Below are 12662 nucleotides of genomic sequence, written 5' to 3'. Positions count from 1 at the left end.
AAGAGCAATTCGTATATTCTCGTAGTGGTAGACGCCTTCTCCAGGTTCGTTTGGTTGATTCCTAGCCGGAGTGTAATCGATATTATTGCCATCTCTCTTCTTACTAATATGCAACAGTTACCCGAGTAACTGTTGCATTTCGGTCCCTCTTAAACCAGTAAAGTGCAGCTCTTTAACGTATTGTTATGTCTATAGAACAGGTCCCCATCACAACGCAAAGTGCCTCTAATGATGTGGTGTTATAGGCTCCATTCTCAAGAGTACACTACGTTGACCTCGTCTTGCAATTGTCTTGTTAGTCTGTGTGTTCAGTCTGCGAGCCTACGCACTTGCGGCGATGCATGCGATAGATTCATATATCGCAATGTGGTAGGTCCCTATCTCTTAATAGGTAATTTGTACTTAGTTGTGTTGAGCCTTTCTAGTTTGCGCATAATTTTGGAGGCTTTATCAATTGTCATTTTCATATGATAGTTAAAAGTATGTTTTTCATCTAGATGCAGTCCTAGATAACGTGTGGCTTGCTCCCTCTGTATGCTTGTATTGTCTAATTTTAGAACTGGATTCCTCTGTAGTGTCGCTCTGAGCAGTAAATATACAGTTTTGTTGGGAGCGATTTTTAATTTATTTTCTTTGCATCAATTGTTAATTTTGTGAAGAAGTTGCGTGCCTTTTGTCTCTAGTGCTGCTCTCTAGTTGTCTGACACCACTACGAGTAGGTCATCTGCGTACGCCACCACACCTCTTACCCCATCGTCACCATCCAGCGTGTTCGGCAAGGGCTCGATTGTGATATCCCAGAATATTGGTCCGCAGATCGAGCCCTGTGGACATCCCTTCGTTATTTTCTTGACAACCACTCGTGTACCAGCCCTCCACTCCGCCACTCTGCCTCTGCAGTATTCGAGGAGGCTATTGTAGAGGTAAGCTGATAGCCTCATTTCCCTTAACCTGGCGAAGAGGGACGGCTACCACAGGTTGTCAAAAGTCCTGGCTATGTCGATAAGTTTGGCGGGCAAGTATTTGTCATTGGTACTAAAACGTGTGGTGTGGGATAGTGAATCTCAGCTCATAGGCCCATGTTTCATAGACGGAATACTGAACACTCAAAAGTATCGCAACCTCCTATCAGACCACCTTCCACGTATGCTAGAAGACGTTCCTCTGCAGATTATAAGATACTTGTGGTTCCAACGTCATGGCTGTCCAGCTCATAGGCAACGAAGTACTGCAGCATGTCGCGACGAATAGTTTCCAAATCGTTGGATTGGACGCTGAGAATCTGTAACTTGGTCGTCCCGTTCGCCGGATTTGACGCCTGTAGACGTTTTTCTGTGATGAAAACTGAAAGGCGCTTTCTAGAAGAACATATCAAATACATCCGATGATATGCAACGACGTATTACTACAGCCTGCTCAGACATCTCCGCTAAAATGCTAGCATATGTGCAACAGTCGTTCCGTACCAGACTGGAAGTGGGTATTGACGCTTCCGGTGGTCAGTTTGTACACAACCTGTGATTGCCAGTTGTCTCGTTACTGGTCAGAAGCCATAAAACTAGTGCATGCACTTGTGTTGTTCTTTAATGTGTGCTTCTACAGGTATTGTACAAGTGTCGATGTGGGAACTTTTCAAAGTACGATACCTCGTGAACAACTCGCACTAGAATCCTGCTACAAACACCATTGGCATTCAAATTTACCCTACTTTTTAGTTTGTTAATTTCAATAGACATTGTGCCATTTAAAAAAGTATAACTTTGCACAAAAAATAATCTTTCTAAGTATTATTACAATCTGTTGATTGGCTAACAATACGAGCCCCTGACTACCAATCCATTCTGTGAAAACAACTCAACAATAAAACTTACCATTTCCGCAATATTTGCTATATATATAGTCTGTTAAGACACCTAGCTTTTTCACCTCAAATCGCTTTTGACCCTTTAAAGACATTATTTGGCAATGGGCATAGGATCATCGTGTTTGGATCGTGGATCAAGGCAAATGTGTCCTGTGTGGATACGCCGTAATCAAGGCGAACGGCTACTCGTAACACGAACCACGCCACAGACGCAGAACAGGGGAGGTAATATTATGCTGTGGGGGACCATTGGCAGTAAACGAAGACTCCATGACACTTGTGAAGTACGTGATCATTATTGCGGATCACCTGCATCCCTTCACGCTTTGTGTCTTCTCAAATGGTGATGGCACCTTCCAACAGGATAACTGTCCGTGTCAGAAGGCCAGAATTCCGCTACAGTTGTTTGAGGAGCGTGACAGTGAAGTCACGTTGATGTCTTGGTCACCAAATTTACGTGATCAGAACCCGGTTGAACACATCTGGGACGCTAATGGGCATCTGAATCGCGCTCGCAAACCACTGGCAAGTAATTTACAGGAATTGTGAGACATGTGCGCAGACTTCTGGTGCCACATACCTCGAGAAACTTGATAAGGACTTGACAGACGCATGCCATGCGGAATCGAAGCTATGTTGCATTCCATAGGTGATCAACACGCTTTTAAGAAACTTTTCATAAAGCTTGAGTCATAAAATCCTGTCTGGACAGTCTAGCGGTACTGGCTAAATTATAACCGATCATTTATGTTGATGTTTGTATTTTAACTTTCAAATTATTGTATGGTATTGTTCTTTTCAAGAGATATGGTACTGATTTTACGTAACAAAGGCGACTACCTGAGTAACATCTACTCGCCTTTTTTACGTAAAATTACTTGTACATTGCATGTGAAGAGCAATAATATGGAACAATTTACTAGTCAAAACTTTACAATCAATCAACAGAATATTAGCTTGTAATTTAGCAAGTGCTGGTCCCACTTCCGGATTAGGCATGGGAAAAACATACAGTTAACGGTGTTTTTTTTTATTGTTTGGTCTCGGTTGCAGCAGGTGTTTTTTTTACTAATAACCGAGTAAAAAAACGCAATATCAGCCTTCCATAGCAGTAATACTAAAATCTTTTATTTTTAAATAAACCTTTTGTTAAAAAAGGAGTAGTTTTTATTCGTAAAATTTGCAGTGGTTTGAAATATTGCGTTATTATAGAAAATGGGAAAAGCGATCAGTGATATTTTAATAACAATGCGAATTGGGACAGTATTGCTGAGACAATAATGTCCCTGTTGCCGTGTGTCATGGCATAAGGAACATGTGTACGTGAGGCGTGCAGGACTAGCCCATATCTGATCTACACGTTAGTTTCTCGCTGTCGCCGCTCATCATAGGTTGTATAAGAGAGTGGTACCAACCCTAGAGTAGAAATACTTTTACAAAGTGAAGTAGCTGTAAAGTGCAACGTTTCATTTGCTTTTAGAGATTGCAGATTTGTCCACCATTTCTCTGAAGTAATAGGACAGGCAGGATCTTACAGTAACGGTAAAAAACTAATAGCTTAACAATTCATTCATAGTATACACTAATCAGCCAACGTTTGACCACCTGCCTAATAGGCGATATGTCCACTTTTTTCACAGTGGTGACCAATCGGCAATGAGGGAATTGACAACACTTCTACATACACAAGTCACGTAATTCGCGTAAATTTTGATTGGAGGGGGGGAGGGGGGGGGCGATGAGTTCTGACGCCACGTTGAATCACACCCCAAGTGGATTTGATCAGGTTCAGATCTGACGAGTTGGGAGGTCAGCACATTTATTGGAGCTGTGTTCCTCGAACCACTCCATCACATGCCTGGCCTTGTGACATGGTATATTATCTTGTTGAAAAGTGCCACTGCCGTTGGGAAACATGATCGTCATGAAGGGGTGTACGTAGTCTGCAACCAGTGTACGATACTCCTTGGCCGTTATAGTACCTTGCAAGAGCTCCACTGGACTCTTGGATGCCCACATGAATGTTCCCCAGAGCATAATGGAGCCGCCGCCAGGTGGTCGCTGTCCCGCAGTACAGGTGTCATGGAGCTGTTTACCTGAAAGACGATCGATTCGCTCTCTCCCATCGGCATGATGGAGAAGGATTCATCAGATCATGCGACGCTCTGCCACTGCGCCAACGTCCAGTGGTGATGGTCACGTGCGCATTTCAGCCGTAATTGCCGATGTCGTGGTGTTAACATTGTCGCATGCATGGGTTGTCAGCTGCAGATGCCCATCGTTAGGAGTGTTCAGACACACTTGTACTGCGCCCAGCATTAATGTCTGATATCAGTTAAGCCACTGTTCGCCGCCTGTCCTGTTTAACCAGTCTGCGCAGCCTACGGCGTCCGACATATGTGACGAGGGGTGGCCGCCCAAGGCGTCTGAAGCGTGGTTTCATCCCGGTTTCACCGCCCGTTGAAAATACTCACCACAGCATTCCTCGAACACCAGACAAGTTGTGCAGTTTCCGAAATCCTCGTGCCGATCCTCCCGGCCATCACAATCCGCCCTCGATCAAACTCAGATAGATCGCGCGCCTTCCCCATTCTACACACGGGCAGCACGCTCACTGATACTGCATGCGCAGTGCGTGCATCTGACGAGCAGACCTTCCTGCCTAGGTGACGCTGCTATCGCTTGGACAGGTTTATATCGATAGTAGGTCGGTGATCATAATGTTTTAGCTGATCAGTGTACAATAAAAATAGAATGTATCAGATTTGATACCTGTGTCTACATAATGTGCATTTATCTGCTTGGAGCCCTTGAAAACGGACAAATTAACACGAAAACAGAGTTATTCAACCTTTGTTTTCACCCTTTAGCACTGACTATTCGTAATATACAAATAGAGGTACGATCCTTGTTTACAACACGATTTTTGGCAGAGTTTCAAAACATTAGAATCACTAGGAAATCAGTGATGGTCTTTTGTAGTATTCAACCATTTACCACTTTCCGAGAAAAGCGGCGAATGATGGACGGACTAAGTTTTCTTTTATCTGCCCATTTAAATTAATATTTTGATTCTATGTGTCTTGAAACTGAGAAAGTCAAATTTTTCAATCTTTGTTCGATTTCTAGGTTTATATCGGGAAATAATAGAAAGAAAAAATCGAAAATCGGTTATTCCAGAAACCTGTTATTTTGAGCGGTTTCAACAGTCAAGTTAAATTGGAGGAAAAATAACGATATAACCGAAAACCTGTTGTTTCGGTGATAACCGCGATCCCTAGTCCGGATCCAGACGAAGGATGCAAATTATTGCTTCTTTTCATCGCGACGAATCTCGTGACCTACGCGCGGTCGCTGACACGCGTTCGCGGCGAGTACAACGGTGCTTGCTTCTGCGGACGATTCCGTACCACGCTATGCCACAACGTGCGGCTATCGCTACCCTTGACAGGATTAACCAGGCCGTCCCAGTTTCCCTGGTCTATCCTTCTCCAATTGAGCAGCTGCCTCAAATGCTTTCGGCGAGACGGTAAACTCTACTTTCCATTACTTTCCTTCCTCCTCTTTCCAGCAACCTCCCCAAGCGCCGTAGAAACTCCGTAACAGGTGTCTCCGCTTTACTCGACCCGCCGTGCTTATACTAGTCTCAGCAAAGCGCGCCTGGCGGGTGATTTGATAGCATTGGGTAAATCAGGACGAGGAAAGCCACTACGGCCACATTAGCTGCAGTGCCCAAAGCGCGCAGCAAACAGTTATGCGAACGTGCGTGCCACTTCCGGGCCGAATGGAAGAGGCGACGCAAAGCGCGCGCACTGCGAGTTCGCCGCCGGACTGTGGAATGGCTTGACGGAGCGCGCCTCTCGTGTTGCAGACGCTGGGCCAGCCATGGACGCCGAGCAGTTCAGAGAGTTCGCCAAAGCCACCGTCGACTACGTCGCCGACTACTTGGAGAACATCCGGGACAGGTAAGTCGTCCGCTCCGTGCTCTCTTTTCCTACATCTACATCTACGTGATTTCTCTGCTATTCACAATAAAGTGCCTGGCAGAGGGTTCAATGAACCACCTTCAAGCTGTGTCTCTACCGTTCCACTCTCGAACGGCACGCGGGAAAAACGAGCACTTCAATTTTTCTGTGCGAGCCCTGATTTCTCTTATTTTATCGTGATGATCATTTCTCCCTATGTAGGTGGGTGCCAACAGAATGTTTTCGCAATCGGAGGAGAAAACTGCTGATTGAAATTTCATGAGAAGATCCCGTCGCAACGAAAAATGCCTTTGTTTTAATGATTGCCACTCCAATTCACATATCATGTCTGTGACACTATCTCCCCTGTTTCGCGATGATACAAAACGAGCTGCCCTGATTTGTACTTTTTCGATGTCATCCGTCAGTCCCACCTGATGGCTTGGCTCTGAGCACTATGGGACTTAACATCTATGGTCATCAGTCCCCCAGAACTTAGAACTACTTAAACCTAACTAACCTAAGGACAGCACACAACACCCAGTCATCACGAGGCAGAGAAAATCCCTGACCCCGCCGGGAATCGAACCCGGGAACCCGGGCGTGGGAAGCGAGAACCCTACCACACGACCACGAGCTGCGGACCCCACCTGATGCAGATCCCACACCGCACAGCAATCTCCAGAATAGGGCGGACAAGCGTGGTGTAAGCAGTCCCTTTAGTAGACCTGAAACACCTTCTAAGCCAATGAATCGCAGTCTTTGGTTTGCTCTACCCACAATATTATCTATGTGATCGTTCCAATGTAGGTAACTGTAATCCCTAAGTAGTTAGCTGAATTTAAAGCCTTCAGTTTTGTGTGCCTTATCACGTAATCGAAATTTAACCGATTTCTTTTAGTACTCAAGTGAATAACTTCACACTTTTCTTTATTCAGGGTCAATTGTCACTTTTCGCACCATACAGATATCTTATCTAAATCATTTTGCAAGTCGTTTTGATCATCTGATGACTTTACAAGACGGTAAATGACAGCATCATCTACAAACAATCTAAGACGGCTACTCATATTGTCTCCTACGTCGTTAATATAGATCAGGAACAATAGATGGCCTGCAACACTTCCTTGGGGAACGTCGGATATTACTTCTGTTTTACTCGATGACTTTCCGTCTGTTACTACTAGCACTGCAGAACTGACGTTCTTGACAAACCTTCACGGATTGTCCCAGATTCTTACCAAGTAGTAGGTGAAGAAGATTCGGAGAAGAGCATTGTGTTCCGCCAAGTGCTGGTTGGCAGACACTACAAGACAGGCATTGTGCAACACGGAGAGGTATACTGTTAAAAATTCCAGAACGTTCATTGTAACAAGAGTCAAGCTAGGTATTATTACCATCTCTCGTATATTCTCCACTAAATAACCACGGCGGTAGAGTAAAAGGTATACGAAGACTTGGTTAAGTGGTGGTCTCCACGCTATTTGCAAACGGAACAGAAAAGGAGCGAAAAATTATAGTGTCCTCCGCTACACACCGTAACGTAACTTGCATAAAATAGAGGTAGACGTAAATGATAATAGTGTTTTAATCAAAAGAGTTGATGGTATTTCTCCTCATTCGTGACAGCATTCTAACGAAATGTAATGACCAAGGTGGTGATTTCATTATGTGCTAAACATTTCAGTGAATGGTATATCTATCGCTACTTTAACTAGATTTGGCAGAAGTCTACATTTTAGCTCGAGAAGAAAGCTTTCGTAGGCACCATATGTGGAAATATTATTGGCCTTCGAGCACTACCTAAAGAGCACTGTCCTATCTCCATAGGATAACTACGCATCAACAGGGAGTGCAAAGACGATCACTTAGATCATTTCACACAAACGAGTACAATATCGTACCAGCAAATCTAATTTTAATGTAAACAACCAAATAACTCAAATATATATATATATAATGAGGCAGTGGCGAGTAACACAGTAAAATCTTCAGCTCCCTGTATCAAATACCTCAAAAAGTCTTTTACGTATACGTCTGGAAGTCTGTCGATAGCGTTCCCTTCCATGCTGTACTTCAGTAATTTTGGTCATGATTCGTGGGTGTTAGGTCTTTCATTAGTCAAGTTACTGTCGACGAACCTCTACAGCGGCTCTAGGCGCTTCAGTCCTGAACCACGCTGCCGCTACAGTCGCATGTTCGAATCCTGCCTTGGGCATGGTTGTGTGTGATGTCCTTAGGTTTAAATAGTTCTAAGTCTAGGGGACTAATGACCTCAGATGTTAAGTCCCATAGTGCTCAGAGCCATTTTGAACCTCTATAGTTGCTCCTTGTATTGGTAACGGAATCGTTTGATGAAAGACAGTCAAAATTACAAACAGAATCCGATGTTGATCAAACAAATTACTGTGCAACAAAAGCCCTGGTGGATGGCTTTTCGTCCGATTTTAACATAGCGGGTGTTGCGCCTAGATCGCAGGAATTAAAGACCTGTGTCAACGTATTAACTTATCTGACACTTTCTCTGCGTGATGCATGCAACGAGAAATGATACTCTTCCTAAGTATTTAGAAGCTAACTCATTACAGTTTTATTCATTTCGTGTCACAAGTGAAGACTTCCAAATTTAGAATTCTTACAACTCGTCTTAAAAAACTGAGGCACTCCTGCAAAAAGACTTAATATTAGTCGGTCTGTTCCTCTGTTGTAATGTTGTTTAGCCTAAACATTTTTTTTCATTTTTCTGAATGATCCATCATCTAACTTTTTGTACTGTACTGTACCATTATGCCTACCCTTTTGAAAGTGTGATTTCAAACAACACATGGAGAGTGTTATGTGTATTCTGGTGTGTGATAGAGCCTTGACAGGCACGTGGAACGCCACAACAACTTGCTGTTCATTACTTTTCTTTTAGACTGAAAAAAGTTCTTACACACTCCCATAATGAGCAGTTGCGTCCTTCATTATCCTTATTGCGAATATGTGCAGATGCGTTGAACAGTAGGCCAGATACAACCATCCTTAACTGTGATTGATACGAAAAGGCATATAACGTCTTTGGAAGTAATGAGAGGTCCGAACACAAAATTGTCTCGACTAAGGATTGAAATTTTCTAAGAAGATAATAAACAGGACAATCTGGATGAATACATGTACATCACTAATATTATTAATATATCTCGTAACGCTTGCGATATAATTTATTGAAAACTATGCGTCAAGAAACAAAAAATCCAACAATTAAAAGCTAATAAATATGTAATGCAAAAAGACATATTGGCCTGTTCAAGGGATGGACAACACAAGGTTTCTTAAAGTCAAATTGAATAACAAATGAAATAAAAAATGAAGCACAGAAAGACGAAAAATCAGATGTAAAGATGATTTGAAGTGATGGAACTGGCTCCATACGTGATCCATGATGTAGAAGAAGAAAAATGGAACGTTTCCCACATATTATTTTTGTGACGGTCGAAGGAAGAAGGGCGGAGAGCATAGTTGTGGTCGTGGCATCGTCGATAGTGGTATCACTGGAAATATAAGACTATCATAGCTAACTAGGATTCGGGAAGGAATAACATTACTGAGAATGCTAATAACCATGTGGACCAATGAATAAAGCCTATGTGTTCAAGTACATCATGGAAAACGAAGTGTCAGAAGGATGGGCAGCGAACAGAACTTGGGTACACGTGCGTCATCCTAACAATTGTGGTTACCATTTGTTAAAATCTATTCTTCACGTCCATAAAGAAAAATCGTTATCGGTTCTGAATTGTAACTTCGAAATGGTTGTGTCGCTCTACAATTTCCAACTTACTTGAGCAGAATTTAATTTTCATTCTAGTCTAAATAAGAACAGCTGCTAATTCAGTTTAGCTACACTTGGCTTCTCTGGCTGTTAATGATCCGACTAAAGAAAGAAGCTAGATGACAGAGAGACAGTGAAAAAAAATTGGAGATACTTTTTGGTAATCGATGTCCGATTACGAACAGAACTGCAGTTTCGTGGAAGAGAACAAGAACACAAAAATTCTGTCATTTATCATTCTTCTTTCTCACATTCGTGTGTTGAACACAGTCCGGTAGACGCTAACTCTCCTTTTTAAACAAGTTTAAAGTAAAACTTCCTGGCAGATTAAAACTGTCTGTCGGACCGAGACTCGAACTCGGGACCTTTGCTTTCGCGAGCAAGTGCTCTGCCAACTTTTTTTTTAACTCATTTTGTTCGTTATTGGTCGTTGCAATTGTTCGGGGTGGACGGCACCTGACACCTGTTGAAGTTCATTATTGATCCATTAGCTCAGTTTTTTTATTACAAAGGGCAGCTAACCCTCTGACCGAACACGCTGAGCTACCGTGCCGACACCAACTGAGCTACCCAAGCACGACTCATGCCCCGTCCTCACAGCTTTACTTCTGACAGTATCTCGTCTCCCACCTTCCAAACTTTGCAGAAGCTCTCCTGCGAACCCTGCAGAACTAGCACTCCTGAAAGAAAGGATATTGCGGAGACATGGCTTAGCCACAGCCTGGGAGATGTTTCCAGAATGAGATTTTCACTCTGCAGCGGAGCGTGCGCTGATATAAAACTTCCTGGCAGATTAAAACTGTGTGCTGGACCGAGACTCGAACTCGGGACATTTGCCTTCCGCGGGCAAGTGCTCTACTAACTGAGCTACCCAGGCACGACTCATGCCCCCTCCTCATAGCTTTACTTCTGACAGTATCTCGTCTCCCACCTTCCAGACTTTACAGAAGCTCTCTTGCGAAACTTGCAGAACTAGCACTCCTGAAAGAAAGGATATTGCGGAGACATGGCTTAGCCACAGCCTGGGGGATGTTTCCAGAATGAGATTTTCACTCTGCAGCGGAGCGTGCGCTGATATGAAACTTCCTGGCAGATTAAAACTGTGTGCTGGACCGAGACTCGACCTCGGGACCTTTGCCTATCACGGGCAAGTGCAGATTAAAACTGTGTGCCAGGAAGTTTCATATCAGCGCACACTCCGCTGCAGAGTGAAAATTTCATTCAAGTTTAAAGTAAGTTTAAGTAGATCTTGAGTTCTTTACTGATAGTGATCTAGCACAGGTAGTACCATTTTGTGAGATTTGATAAAAAATTTCACTGTTGGACCACCTGGTTGTTATAGATTTTATCATCAATACTTTGATAATTTCAACTTTGTACTTTCTTTTCCAGAACCAAACAAGACCACTTTACCTGCGAGTGACAGTAATACAGTACATAATTTATTGTCGAGCATAATCACACTGATTTCAGAACGAAATTACCGATTTCCTTCCGTCATCGTCTATTATTAACAATTTGGTTTCGGCAGTGGTGGATGCTGTTGGGTTGTTTGGGGGAGGAGACCAGACAGCGAGGTCATCGGTCTCATCGGATTAGAGAAGGACGGGGAAGGAAGTCGGCCGTGCCCTTTCAAAGCAACCATCCCGGCGTTTGCCTGGAGCGATTTAGGGAAATCACGGAAAACCAAAATCAGGATGGCCGGACGCGGGATTGAACCGTCGTCCTCCCAAATGTGCAGTGATGGAAATGAACTACGGCAACCGTTCAGTGTTCTCAATTTCTGAACGAACTCTTTTACTATTTCAGCATTACTGAATCGCTGCCCTCCAAACGCATCTTCAGACAATCCAAAAAAAAATTCCTTTTGGGGATTTTTAATCTGGTCTGCAAGCAAGGTCACAAACACTTCTGCAACGGATTCCGCCTAATCGAGAGTTCTTAATGTACCAGTAAAAGTGAAGAAACGAGTGTTGGAGAACCATTGCGATGTCGAATGCCGAGACAAGCGTGTTATGCCAAAAGAGAGAAAGAGAGAGAGAAAGTAGTAATATGCGCGTTTCAGCATTCTTTATCCTTGTGCACCAAGCCAGTAACAGAACATCAATAGCTGCACCAAGACATCGCTTATTTCTTTTTCGTATTTTTTGTAATAGATGCAGCTTCAAATTTTCCAGTCATTTCTCTTGCTGGTGGAACCAGGTTACTCTAAAAGCCAAATACGTAGTAAAAACTAATATCTGCTCTCCTTCTAAAGATACAACTGTCTCTGGCAAATATACTGACGAAAGCATTTTATCCCTTGATGCGAAGAAAAGTAGCCGACAGTGCGCAGCATTTCCTGTAATCGAAAACATCATTGATGACTATACATTTTTGTAAAGAAGTTTTTTAACTGTGAGACTTCGATAACAGCGGTCACATTACTAACGTCAAAAAATGAGTAGATATCCCGTTCTATGGTATTTCAAATAGTCAAAGGAAAAGGGAAGGAAGGAAGGTTAGGATTTAACGCCACGTCGCCAGTGACATAATTAAAGATGGGCCGCAGGCTCGAAATATGTAAGGATGGGGAAGGAAATGGGGCGATAGCACGAGCACACCTCTCAGTCATTCACTGCGCTATTGACGATACTTGTGTGTCACAGAACGGCCTTGAGCGAAGCACCTCTTCTGCATACTCCCACGAGTATACATTCAAGGCCGTTCCTCGATCCGTTTGTTATACGAGACACTACATGAAATTCCTGTTTACATTGATCCATCGTTACGTTTACCTTTGATACACTGGTATTTGATTTAGTGATGAGTAAAAATGTGACTTCCTTACACAGTTTACTGAGGCATTCTGCGACGAGATCGAAGAAACAGCTCATGTTAACTCCGGCACGCCTGAAGGTGTGCCGTAAACACTCTGTAGATTTTGAGTGTCACTAGATGACTAAGTCAGATAGATTCTGTACAAAAGTACTATGGATTTTCTGCATGCATTTCATTGGTATCTCACAACCGTTTACAT

The 12662-nt window shown here is 43.2% G+C and overlaps 1 protein-coding gene across 1 annotated transcript in view; it reads left to right on the top strand.

Annotated features, from left to right (window-relative positions):
- LOC124798438 (aromatic-L-amino-acid decarboxylase-like) overlaps positions 1-12662 on the top strand; it is a 178251-nt gene that overhangs the window by 31810 nt on the left and 133779 nt on the right. Inside the window, exon 2 of the mRNA XM_047261855.1 lies at positions 5736-5829. Within this exon, the coding sequence (XP_047117811.1) occupies positions 5750-5829 (80 nt within the window). The 5' untranslated portion in view covers positions 5736-5749. The remainder of the gene's footprint in view (positions 1-5735; positions 5830-12662) is intronic.

The sequence above is a fragment of the Schistocerca piceifrons genome, chromosome 5, assembly GCF_021461385.2.
Source record: "Schistocerca piceifrons isolate TAMUIC-IGC-003096 chromosome 5, iqSchPice1.1, whole genome shotgun sequence".
Lineage (NCBI taxonomy): Eukaryota > Metazoa > Arthropoda > Insecta > Orthoptera > Acrididae > Schistocerca > Schistocerca piceifrons.
This window is presented reverse-complemented; position numbering and strand designations above follow the sequence as displayed.